This window comes from Euprymna scolopes, chromosome 20 (assembly GCF_053919585.1).
Source record: "Euprymna scolopes isolate OS-2025 chromosome 20, ASM5391958v1, whole genome shotgun sequence".
Taxonomy (NCBI): domain Eukaryota; kingdom Metazoa; phylum Mollusca; class Cephalopoda; order Sepiida; family Sepiolidae; genus Euprymna; species Euprymna scolopes.
Window position 1 is genome coordinate 45,390,608 of NC_136501.1, and position 12,346 is coordinate 45,402,953.

Genomic DNA, 12,346 nt, shown 5'->3' on the forward strand with positions numbered 1-12,346 from the left:
ATATTACATAAAGGATAAGCAGACATGCAGCAAGCTTTTTAATAAGTTTGGGGGCGAAAGTTTGGCTGTCAAGAGGTCAAAGTTGAAAAAGTTGACCTGTGCAGACTCTACCAAACTCCTCCGCCAATCTTGGATGTAGACACTTAAAATTTTAGATGTAGGTTACCTGGACATGTGTCAAACTTTTTAATATATATATACATATGCACATAAAGTTATGAACAGTACATAGGGCCCGAGCAAAGCCGTGCTGAACTGCTAATATATATATATATATATATATATATATATATATATATATATATATACATATATATATATATATATATATATAGAGAGAGAGAGAGAGAGAGAGATAGATAGATTGTCCAATGTATATTATACTAAAACTCTATGTTGCTTGTCACAAGATTTTGTATTGTTTTGTTTTGTCACGTTATTTGAGGACATGACTAATAAAACAGATAAGGAGTTAGAAACTTGGTTTATTAGAGCTATGGGGGCATCCTTATATTAAGTGCTTTCAGTAGCGCTCTGAGAGTCTAAAGATTATAATTTTTTTACTGTTCACTTTAAAATATATTTTCTTTTCTGGGGAGGGAGGTGATTAGAAACTTGGATTTAGTAGTGCTCTTGGGGTCTCATTCATTTTATTTAGTGATTTCAGTAGCGATCTGGAGCTTCTTGAGGTTTTTGGGGGGTTTTTCACTGCTTATTAAATCGTTTCTGTTTTAATCATCATATTTTGCTTGAAAGTTATAGATAACCACGTGAAAACATTATTATGTACTTAGGTGTCATGTCGAAATTAGTATAAATTCTAAAAATTATGGAAAATGATACAGTAGAAAAATAATTACAAAATAAAGAAGGGTGTGTGTGTGTAGATTGATGATCTTTTAACCAACGCATTTCAGGTGAAAACATTATTACATACTTTCGTGTTAAAGGCAAAAGTTATTTTTCTACTAACATGGACAAGTTTTGTGTTTAAACTTATCTTAAAGTGCTTTTTACCAATAAAAGTAGTATACTACACATTAATGTTACCAAAGGCAAAATCAGTTACTCTTAAGTAACAAAATATGGTGTTTGTACAGAATTCTATCCATATGAAAAAACAAAATCTTACACGTAACGGAAAAAGTTTGTACAACAAAAAATTGCGTAAAATCAATTAGTAGTTTTATTTTTAAAATTAGAATTAAGGTACTAGTACAGAATTCTACCCATATCAAAAACAAACAAAATCTTGCCAGTAAAGGAAAAAAAAGGTCGTATAACCAAAAATCACATAAAATTGATAAGTAGTTTTATTTTTACATAAAAGTAAAGTACTTTGAAATTAATTTTAGTAATAAACTGGAGGTCTTCTTATTTTTAATTAGTGGTTTCAGTAGCTCTCTTTTTTTTTTCTTTTTTTTTTTTTAGAGGTCACTTGAAAAATAATTTATCCTTTAGTTGTGCTTACAAACTTGGTTTTGGTAGTACTCCAGAGTCCTCCTTAATTTTATTTAGTGCTTTCAGAAGCGCTCTAGGGGTCTCTTGATTTTTGTATTTTTCATTGCTTACTTAAAAATGTTTATCTTTAAGAGGGTAAAAAAGTACCTTTATTAGTGCTATAGAAGCCGTCTGTATTTTATTTAGTGTTTTCGTTAGCGCTCTCAGGGCTTCCTGTGCTTTATTTTATTTTTATTTCTTACTTAAAAATATTTTCTCTTCTAGGAGTAGGGTAAGGAGCTTGGTTTTAGTAGTGATATGGATGCCTCCTAAATTTTATTTAGTGCTTTCAGTAAGGCTTTGGATGTCTTCTAAGTTTTATTTTTTAACATTTTCTCTCCTAGGAGGGCAGTTATAAACTTGATTTTAGCAGTGCTCTGAAGTCCTGCTTAATTTTAATTAGCGCTTTTAATGGCGCTCTGGAGGCTTCCTGTGTTTTATTCTTCTTCACTGCTAACTGAAAAATAATTTATCTTCTACGGGAGGGGGTAAAGCCATTATTTTAATAGTTCTCTGGAGGCATCTTTAATTTTACTTTTATCAGTGCTTCCTTAAAAATTATTTCTCTTGGGGAGGAGAATTAGGAGCATTATTTAGTAGTGCTTTGGCAACCTCCTGAGTTATATTTTTAAACTGCTTACTTATAAAAAATATTTTCTTTTCTGGGGGCGGTTAGAGGTTAGGAAATTGCTTTTAGTGTTAGAGAGTGGCCGGGCAGAAGCAGTAAATTCTATCTATCTATCTATCTATCTATCTATCTATATAACTATCTATATAATTATCTATCTATCTAGTGATGAGTGGAAAACAAAGATTTGAAGTCATGTTTTGACAACATGTCAAACTATGACTGGTCAGTTTGCACCAAAAGATACGAATGGAAGCTGGAAGTGATGTGTCACATGCCACGTGTTCCGGTTTGCACAAGCATCGATGAGTTAGATTGGAGACGTCAAACGAACAAGATGGGTTAAGAAAGTTTCCCCATGAAAGAGGGGACGTCTCAGAATGGAAACATAGAGAAACCATAAGCCAAGATTAACTCCAGTTCTGCTGTTACGAAATGCCTGGGAATGAATAAAATATATATATATATATATATAAACAATCATTCGTCTTGGTTCCGTCTTGAAGAGTCTTTGTTACAACAGGTTCCAGCTCCCCACAAAAATGATTGACGAATCCTTCAAGCAGGGCCAAAAGACAGAGGCGGTCAACAGCAGAAACAGGTAGGTCGACATGTTGTTATATGTTCCGACGTGCACGCACCAACACCTAGACGAGTCACGGGCTTAAATAGACATTAAGGATCTAAGAATAACAGTCCGTTACTCAACGTACATAGAGACATACATATGGTCCGTTTATGATAAGAACACGACAGACATTTATTAGTGCCACGTACACATTTAAACACACCACGATTACACTATATACAGCCTTACCCGTACGTTTATTTAGTACTGTATATACATGGGCATATATAAACAACCCCCATAACATAACATTAGTAGTGCTCTTTAGGCCTCCTTAATTTTAATTAGTGCTTTCAGTAGCATTCAGAAACTGCTGAGTTTTACTTTTTCATTGACCCTTTACAAGAATGATTTCTCTAAACATGGTTTAGTAGTGGGCTAGAGGTCTCCTTAATCTTATTTAGTGCTTTCAGTAGCCCTCTGAAGGTCTCCTGACTTCTTTTTCGTTGCTCACTTATGAAATTGTGTTTGTTTTATTCATTATAGTTTGCTTGATTCACTTGGTTTTAAAACAAATGAGTTCTACGATCATGAGAGGTAAAAAAAAAAGTTTTGAAAAAGTATGTTAAGCACGGCTTTGTTATTTATGGCCCCGGTCAGTAATCTGTAACAAACTCTAGAGTAATAAACTGTTAATACAGTAGGATACTCAATAAACAGTACATGTTACATAAAAAAAAAGTGTTCTCTTTCTGAGATGTAACAGGTGCTTTCAATAATGCAATGGGTCACTTGGAACGCTGTAGACGCTGAAACTAAATGTACTCAGTATTTTATTATATGTATTATAATATAATTTTACTCTTATTAGGTCTTATGTTCAATCGAACAGTGCTCAATGCCCTAGATAGAATATATACGGTTGAAAGGGAGAGAGAGAGAGAGAAAGAGAGAGAGAGAGAGAGTATGAAAATAGAGATATAAGGAGAAAATAGAATTAAAGACGAGAGGGGAAAGGACGAAAGAGTAGATTTAATATACTTTTCTGATTTACTTTTTTACTTTTTAAAATCAGATTTTCATCATTTTTTTTATTACAAATAAATTTAATTTTTAACCCTAGTAGAATATTGAAACAAAGATAATTTCAAGTTGTTACAGGCATGAACTTTTTTTTAAATTTAAATTAAAACATAAGTCAAATATAATCTTTAAAAAATCAAATACAAGTTCTAAAAGCATTTCTTGCAAACAAAAAAATGCTCACGCAAAATGTTTTTTATAATCTTAAAAATTAAGGTACGTTTTATTTTGAAATTCATCGATTTTCAAAATGTACTTTTATAAACATTACAAAGTAAAATTATAAAAATTTAATTTAAATTGCATTTAAAAATTACCTTGAGTTTATTTATTGTTATGTGCATTTTGTTGCACTTTTAAAAGTGTTTACTTCAAAATAATATATTATACATCATTAATTGATGAATAATAGATCAATTAATTTTTAAGTGTAATAAAATGTACAGAACATAAAATAAATCCAAGTTAATTTTTAAATTCAATTTGAATTAATTTTTTTTTACCTTTCTTTGTTTATGAACGTACAATTTGAAAATTGATAAACTTCAAATTAAATCTTGTATGTTCATTTTTAAAGCTAACTAGCAGACCTCCCGGTGTTACTTGGTCGTAAGACGCGCTTAAATATGATATTTTAATTCATGGAGATTACATGTTTATTATTATAGACACAGTTCTTTATTGATTATTGTGTTAAACCTAATATATAGCATTAAGATCAAAACTAACACACACACACACACACACACACACACACACACACACACACACACACACACATATATATATATATATATATATATATATATATATATATAATTATATATATATATATTACTTGGGTGTCATCAGTTAGAATCAAAACCAAAACATACAACTCTACCACTTCATCCTCTAGCCTCTAAGCCAGCACACACACACACATACACACACACACACACGCGCACACACACACACACACACACACACACACATATATATATATATATATATATATATATATATATATATTCACCTGTCATCCGTCTTTTAAAAGATGGAATCGCCCAATCAATAAAGACAAGATGCAAGCAAGCAAAGTTCACAGAGTTTTATAATTATATAGATAAAAACATATTTTGTTTAACCATTTTCGTGTCTTTCAAAAAATGCTTTTCTAACTTGTGTGTATATATATATATATATATATATATATATATATATATATATATATATATATATATATATATAAAGTAATGTGATTGATAATTTAAAATTTAAAAAACAAATAATAATTAAATTAAAAATCAGTTTCACAAGAAGGAACAACAACAAAATCAATTATCTGTACGATCGTTTCGGAAAACCGTGTTTTTATTGTGGTAGACATCAAGTCACGGACAACAATTATTACATATAGTTTTTTAATAAACAAGGTCTCCTCATCAGCAAATTTTAAAGGGTTTTTATTAAATCTAAAAGACACCATAAATAAACCCAGCATTAAAAGTAATGCAGATGTATCTGAAAAAAATTGAAATAAAAGGTCTGGATTTAAAATTGATAAGAAAATTAATATGGGTTAGAGGTAGAAAAGAAATAGAGTAAAATATAAATTTGAATTTAAATTATAAATTTGCTTTAAGTACAACATTACAAATATATACAGGCATATATATGAAAAAATAGACACATACATGCATATACATAGATATACAGGTATATACATAAAAATATAGGTACAAAAATTTACCTTTTAGTTTTTCGCCTTTTGAAATCAGGAACTATGGTTAAAATACTCATATGTGATGTTTGCTATAGCTTTTCACCTTATTGAATGATGAATTTTAAAAGGGGGACGCTCGTGCAATAAATTATTTCCGTTAGCGTACTTTTGATTTAAAGACGCCACGGTTTATATTTCGAATGTTGTTTGTATAATTGCATAATGCAAGGGGGGATAATTAGTCATATTTTCTTTAATAAAAGGGCGCAAGGGGGATAATTTGTCTAACTTAATTTATTAAAAAAAAGAAAAATTGTAATCTATTTTTACTAATAAGTAATTTTTAATGATTTAAGGTGGTTTATATTTATTAAATTTAAACCAACGTTTATGACTACATGTGAATATTAGTTCCTGTCTTGAATTTAATAGGGTGATTGCATTTTTTATATCTTTATATTTTAAAATTTTTAGTGTCTCTTTTGTACATACTGCACAGGATTTATCTCCTGGTTTATACGGTTTGCAAGACTCAATTACTCGCCATTTTAAGTTGAAGGAAATATTGTTATTTTTTAGTTGCCAAATATAGTTGGATAGAGTAGTTTGGTTTGACAGAGAGTTATTTTTAAAAGAATGTTTGTGCGTTGAAATTCTATGTTTTATTAGGCTAGATGTGGAACCAAAATATATTGCCTTTTGCTTATTGTAATTATTTTCCGTTAGGTCTGGTGCTGGATTATTATATCGTGGGTTGGTTTGTAATTGATCGGTAGATTGGTTTAAGTTGGTGTTATTATTTAATCTGGTAGTTGAGTTATGGCTGTTAATAGATTCATGTAGATTTGGGGGTTTTGATACTGTGCAGCTATAGATAACATTTTTAATTTTACAGGAGCCTTGTAGGGGACTTTTTTTTTATCTTCTACAGTTACAGTCTGATGTATTTTGTATAGTTGTATTTTGTAGCTTATTAATTTTCTTATTGTTAGAGCTAATTATTTTTTGATGAAGATTAGGCATTGTAGAGTAAGAGACTTTGATTGTGTTCTTATTGAAAATTTTATTATATCTATGGGGGGCTTTAAAGTTCTTATCTAATATTTTAAAAAATTCTCCGGCTATGTTTGTCTCTAGGTTTTTGGAATATGGAGGGTTGAACCATAGGGTCTCCTTATGTCTATTCTTACGTTTACAGGTTTTGGTTTGTTGTTTATTTGTATTATTATCTAATATTTTTGGTTTGTTTTTTTTCTTTTTTTGTCTCTTGGTTACTTTTCTTAACTCGCATACGGGAAGACATTGCCATGTTATATGTTATTATGCTTTTAATAGGTTTATTTTCAATATTTAAACAAGGTTATTACTTCGCTTAATCTTTACTTTACCCCCCTCCCTTACACACACACACACACACACACACATTGAAACCTATTAAAAGCGTATTAAACCTATTAAAACCTATTAAAAGCGTAATAACATATAATATGACAATGTCTTCCCGTATGCGAGTTAAACGTAAACGTAAGAATAGACATAAGGAGACCCTATGGTTCAACCCTTCATATTCCAAAAACCTAGAGACAAACATAGCCAGAGAATTTTTTAAAATATTAGATAAGAACTTTAAAGCCCCCCATAGATAAAATAAAACTTTCAATAAGAACACAATCAAAGTCTCTTACTCTGCTATGCCTAACCTTCATCAAAAAATAATTAGAGAGAGCCTACCTTCTTCACAGCGGCCCTGGCAATGTTTTCAATGTAATTGTTCCAACTCATGTTTCCTGTGAACGTTAGGCCAAACAGTTTGAAAGATGTACTCTCAGATAGGGGGTCACTGGCCATTGCTATTGGTGGCAGAAAAATTTCTTGTAATTATTGAAGGAAACCAGTTTAGTCTTGGCAGAATGTGACCATCCATTTTTGTCCCCATTCCACTACAGATTGGATGTCATCCTCTAGTGCTTTTGCCATTTTTTTAGTTATGTGTTCATTTGTTTTCCTGTCATGCCTGTTATAGATCGTGGTGTCATAAGCATATATACCCATCTCAGAGGCAGTTTTGTCGGGGAGGTCATTAATTAATATTAGGAACAATAGAGGTCCAAGGATAGACCCCTGGGACACTCCCGCATTTATATCATATTGTTTAGATGTACGACCGTCGAGGACAACCTGGATTTTTCTCTTATCTAAGGAGGATGTAATTATGTTAAGTATTCTACCAGTGATACCGTAGAATTTAATTTTCCTAAGGAGACCCTAATGCCATACCCTGTCAAAAGCCTTAGATATATTTAGAGCTACTGCTTTGCCCTCCTCCGCTTTGTCCAGTGAATGGTATATACGTTCAGAGATTTCCATATATATATATATATATATATATATTGGGGATTAGAACAAGAGTCTAAAGAGCACAGTATATTTTAATGTATTAGTGCATTCAATAATGCATTAAAATAAAAGAAAAGAAAACAGTGCTCGTTGTAATGTAGATATATAATAAGCTCGATAGGCATGTATATCCTAGAGCTATTTTAATATTAAGTAAGATGATTGATAATTTATAATTAAAATCAAAAATTAAAAATCGATTTTTAATTTATAATTTTAATTATAAATTTTCAATCATCTTACCTAATAGGTATATATATATATATATATATATATATATATATATATATATATATATATATATATATATATATATATATATATATATAAAGTTGAATTTTCTTTATTTCATTGACTTGAATATCTTTCTTAACATGTTCTTTACATGTTCTTACTAAAATCTGTTTCGTCGATATTTATTACAAATTATTTTTCGCGTTGTTAAAATATATTTTTATATTAAATCATCATATTTATATTCTCAATATTCATAAAAAGAATCGATATATCTTATCAATTCAATAATACAGAAAAAGTCAATAAACAATGCACTTACCTAATAGCAGAGGTTGCAAACACCTGACCCTCTGAGCCAACTGTAAAAACTACAACAGATGCTACAACAACGATGAGATCTGTGGGGCAAAAGAGAAAGTGTGAAAAAAATTATTTCCAAGTTGAAATTACTTAATTAAGTAAAGAATAAATCCACTAACACATTAGATTATTAAAAAAATAAACAATCGCATTAGAGCGGATTAAATTCTAAAAAAGGAACAAAGCTTGGCTTGTATGAAATAAATGGTTTTGGATAGCTGCTGCGTTCAATCACTGTACAAAAAAAAGTAAAAAAAAAAAAAAAAAAACATGGAATGGCAGATGCAGTTTAATGTCATACACAAGGCCATAGGTTTTAGTGTTACAAGAAAGGTACCCTTTTCTTGTCAGTAAGAAAAATATTAAATAAGTAAAAATGAGATTAGATAGACCGAGATTCGAACCTGGTAAGCAAGGTTCGCAAAGAGATTTAGGAAGGAATTCGCATTGTTCAATTTAATATAAAATAGTAGATATGTTTGAGTAAAAGGAATTTTGATTGTTCAATTCTTTTTTATGAAAACGGAATTAAAATAAGGTCAGAAAGAAGAAAGAACAATATCAAATTTAAATATGTTGAAAAATAAGTTAGGTCGAAAAATAGGTTAGAACAATTCTTTGTCTGCAGAAATGGTTTGGACATGTGCGAACTATGCATGTTTAATCCACGTGAGTTTCCCACGTGTGTGTGGCAGGTGTTTGAAGCCACACATGACGTCATAGCAGAAAATGAATTCTCAATATAGTTTGCTAGTTTTAGGAGATGAGAAAGACGGGAGATAGAGCAAGAGACGGGAGACAGAGCTGACATTGTTCAGAAGAGGGTCCCCCTTTGGAAGCAAGGAAGAAAGTTTTAATCATGTAGTCGACTTTGAATTCTTGGATGGCATCATCGTTGCGACCGGTCGAATGTAATAAAAGAACACATCATATTTTGTAACTGCACCTTCGTGTCGTCGATTCTACCAAAATGAAGGTAATGTGAACTAATCGTTAATATGAACTTTGTGTCCTCTCATCTTATATGAACGTGTTCCCAAGCATCTTTATAATGAACTTCGTGTATAACCCATCCAAGTAATGTGTCCGCCTCTCCATCTAAGTAATGATTGTCCCCTCTTCTCTGTGTTTAAGAACTGATCACCACCTTTCTCCTCTCTATAATATATGTAATAAGTCCACAGACTGTAAAATGTATAGAGGTCGTCCTCCTTCTCTCTTCTGTCTTCCCCTCATCGTTATAATGGACATTGTGTATAAACCCCCGTCTTCGAGTAATGTCTCTCTCTCTCTCTCTCTCTCTTTCTCTCTCTCTCTCTCTATGCAACATTAGAGTTGACATAAGAAATACAAGTCAAAAGGAAAAAGGCATAGCAGTGAAAGGTATCACCTACCTATAACAGATATGGGTTTCCTTGCGAATCGCAATCTCCCAGAAGTGCCCATATATTTGCTTCGGCATCCGGCAGACCACAATCGAATGATGTATTCAAATCCAAAAAAAAAGACGAGCACAACTTCCTGGAATGAAAAACAGAATTTCATGAAAATTAATAATTACGGCATCGTCGCGTTGACACACTGCTTCTTGTTAGATCACCGAAGTTAAGTAACGTGGAGTCTGACCAGTATCAGATGGGTGACCACCTAGGAATGCTAGCTGCTGTATGTCATCTTCCAATGACTGAGACATACATGCGGTTGCGAACTGCTTGTGAATTTGATATTCCCTGTAAACTTCCTCCTTCAGAGGAAGTCAGTACACTTCTATCAGGGCTCATATGGCACCAGGTATTACTGCTTTGTTTAAAATTAATACAATTCTGAAAGCATTAAAAACTGCCATGTAAAGAAAAAGAAAGTGCTTGTGCAGTATAATGGAATTTCAGACAAAACATTGCTTTGTACTTACATGTCATGTTGAAATTAGTATAAATTCCAAAAATTACGAAAAATTACCCAGTAGAAAAATAATTACAAGTAAAAAATCCGCCATTGTAAAAAAAGAAAATGTTCGACCGTTAAGGTCTATAATTTTTTTTATGAAAAATAGATCTAGCATATCTTCTACTAGATCCTTTTTTTCTTTAGAATTTTAATATTTTCGACATGACAAATAGTGTTTTACCTGAAATGCATTTATTCAAACTTCCATTCTACCACACAAGCCCTAACAAGAATTAATTAACAGAATTAGACATCAAATATTAGATCCGTTTCAACACTAAAACATCTATATAATACTAAAACCTTTGGTAATCTTGTCTGTTTGTTAGTTTGCATATTGAATGTTTTAGATAAGAGAAAGTAGTTCGACAAAATGGAGGAAGACAGAAATGATGAGAGGAGGTTACAGATGTACAGTAAATGTATGGCGAATGGAATGGGAAATGGTAAGAGGAGGGGAATGGCATAAATAATTAAACGATGTAAATAAAGAGGTAAGACGTGCCATAATTAGTTTATCTGGTAGAAACTGTGATGATTCTGTTACAGTTGCTTAAAATATTGGTGCTGGTGGGCTTGTATAACAATTTACTATTATTTCTTTTCCATCTATTTATCTAATGTTGATCTAACGTTGATCCAACATGGTCATATTCTTTACAATCAACCATTCCTGAGTGTATGTCGCCTTCACTCATTTAGAAAAGCCACCGTCTCCTTCTGACCGCAGACATAAGATATTCATCTTGCATAGCAGATCCATGACAAATTTATATTGGTATGCACAGATTTTGTTTTAATCAATTTTGAACGAGTAGAGAGTAAAGGATGTCCAATCTGACATCAACTCTTAAAGTCGTAGCTTTTAAATTCGTTTGATGGAACAAATGGCATTTTATAAACAGGAGAGAATTTGAATTCCTACTAGACACTATCCTCACATGTCTAAGGTCTCTCTGTGCAGGGGCTTGTCAGGACAACTTGGCATGCAGATACAAGTAAACCATGACCAAATATTAAAAACTAGTCCGGGTGACCGATGTTGCCCGGGTGTTTGGAGGTTTGTGTTGAGAAAAAAAAAAAGTGATAATAGGCAGGAAGACTCGAACCCGTACCACAAAGTAAGAAAATAATGTGAAAAAAAAAAAATGTGACGCCTTTGCCGTTGCGTCCATTGCCAAACCCAAAGTGGCGAAGGTTTAAATTAAGGCAAGTCAATCGAAAAGGAGGGATGACTTTCGAAAAAACGACCCCTTCTTGTAGAAAACTGCCCAGTTTGGGTTGAAGGAATTAATGTTTTTGGCCAATTGTTCGATATTTGTCGTTCGAATGGTCAAGCTTCAAAACGATACTGATCTCGTGAAAATCCGTCGCCTCTGTTGAAATTTTTAGGCAGACATACAAACAAACATACATTCATGATGATTGTTGCATCTTTCCAGATGATTGCCGTCACACTGAGTTCTCCCAATCTCGTCGTCTATGCCATCTCAGATGACCTTGTACTCACGTCGCAGATTTGCACATCTTGAAGCAGATGTGACATATAAATTGAGCAATTTCCACTGAGTTGACTTCCTCTGGAGGAAGTTTTAGGCAGACATACAAACAAACATACATACATACATTTAAACATACAGGCGAGGTTTATATTATAGATAATAACATAATACTTGAAGCCAAACAAGATCTCTCGGCATGATTACTTTATATTTTATGCAAGGAATGGGGCACTTTCTCCAAGGGATGTTGCTTCTAGTAACAGCACGAGGCTAGATACTTCACCAGACTAGATGAATACTTGTCCTGAAATCTGGATTACTAAAATGGTACACTATAAAATAGTTAACTTCTTTATCATTCATTCAAGTGGTGTCCTGCCTGGTACCGTTATTGACGGCTATGGCAATCCACCCATCTC

General features: G+C 32.1%; 1 protein-coding gene across 2 annotated transcripts in view; it reads right to left on the reverse strand.

Annotated features, from left to right (window-relative positions):
* Positions 1–12,346, reverse strand: part of LOC145241407 (potassium voltage-gated channel subfamily KQT member 1-like) — a 268,765-nt gene that overhangs the window by 58,592 nt on the left and 197,827 nt on the right. For both annotated transcript variants that reach the window (XM_080104335.1, XM_080104334.1), the window contains exons 4-5: positions 9,873–9,999; positions 8,438–8,516 (exon numbers count right to left, since the gene is read on the reverse strand). In XM_080104335.1, the coding sequence (XP_079960461.1) occupies positions 8,438–8,516; positions 9,873–9,999 (206 nt within the window). The remainder of the gene's footprint in view (positions 1–8,437; positions 8,517–9,872; positions 10,000–12,346) is intronic.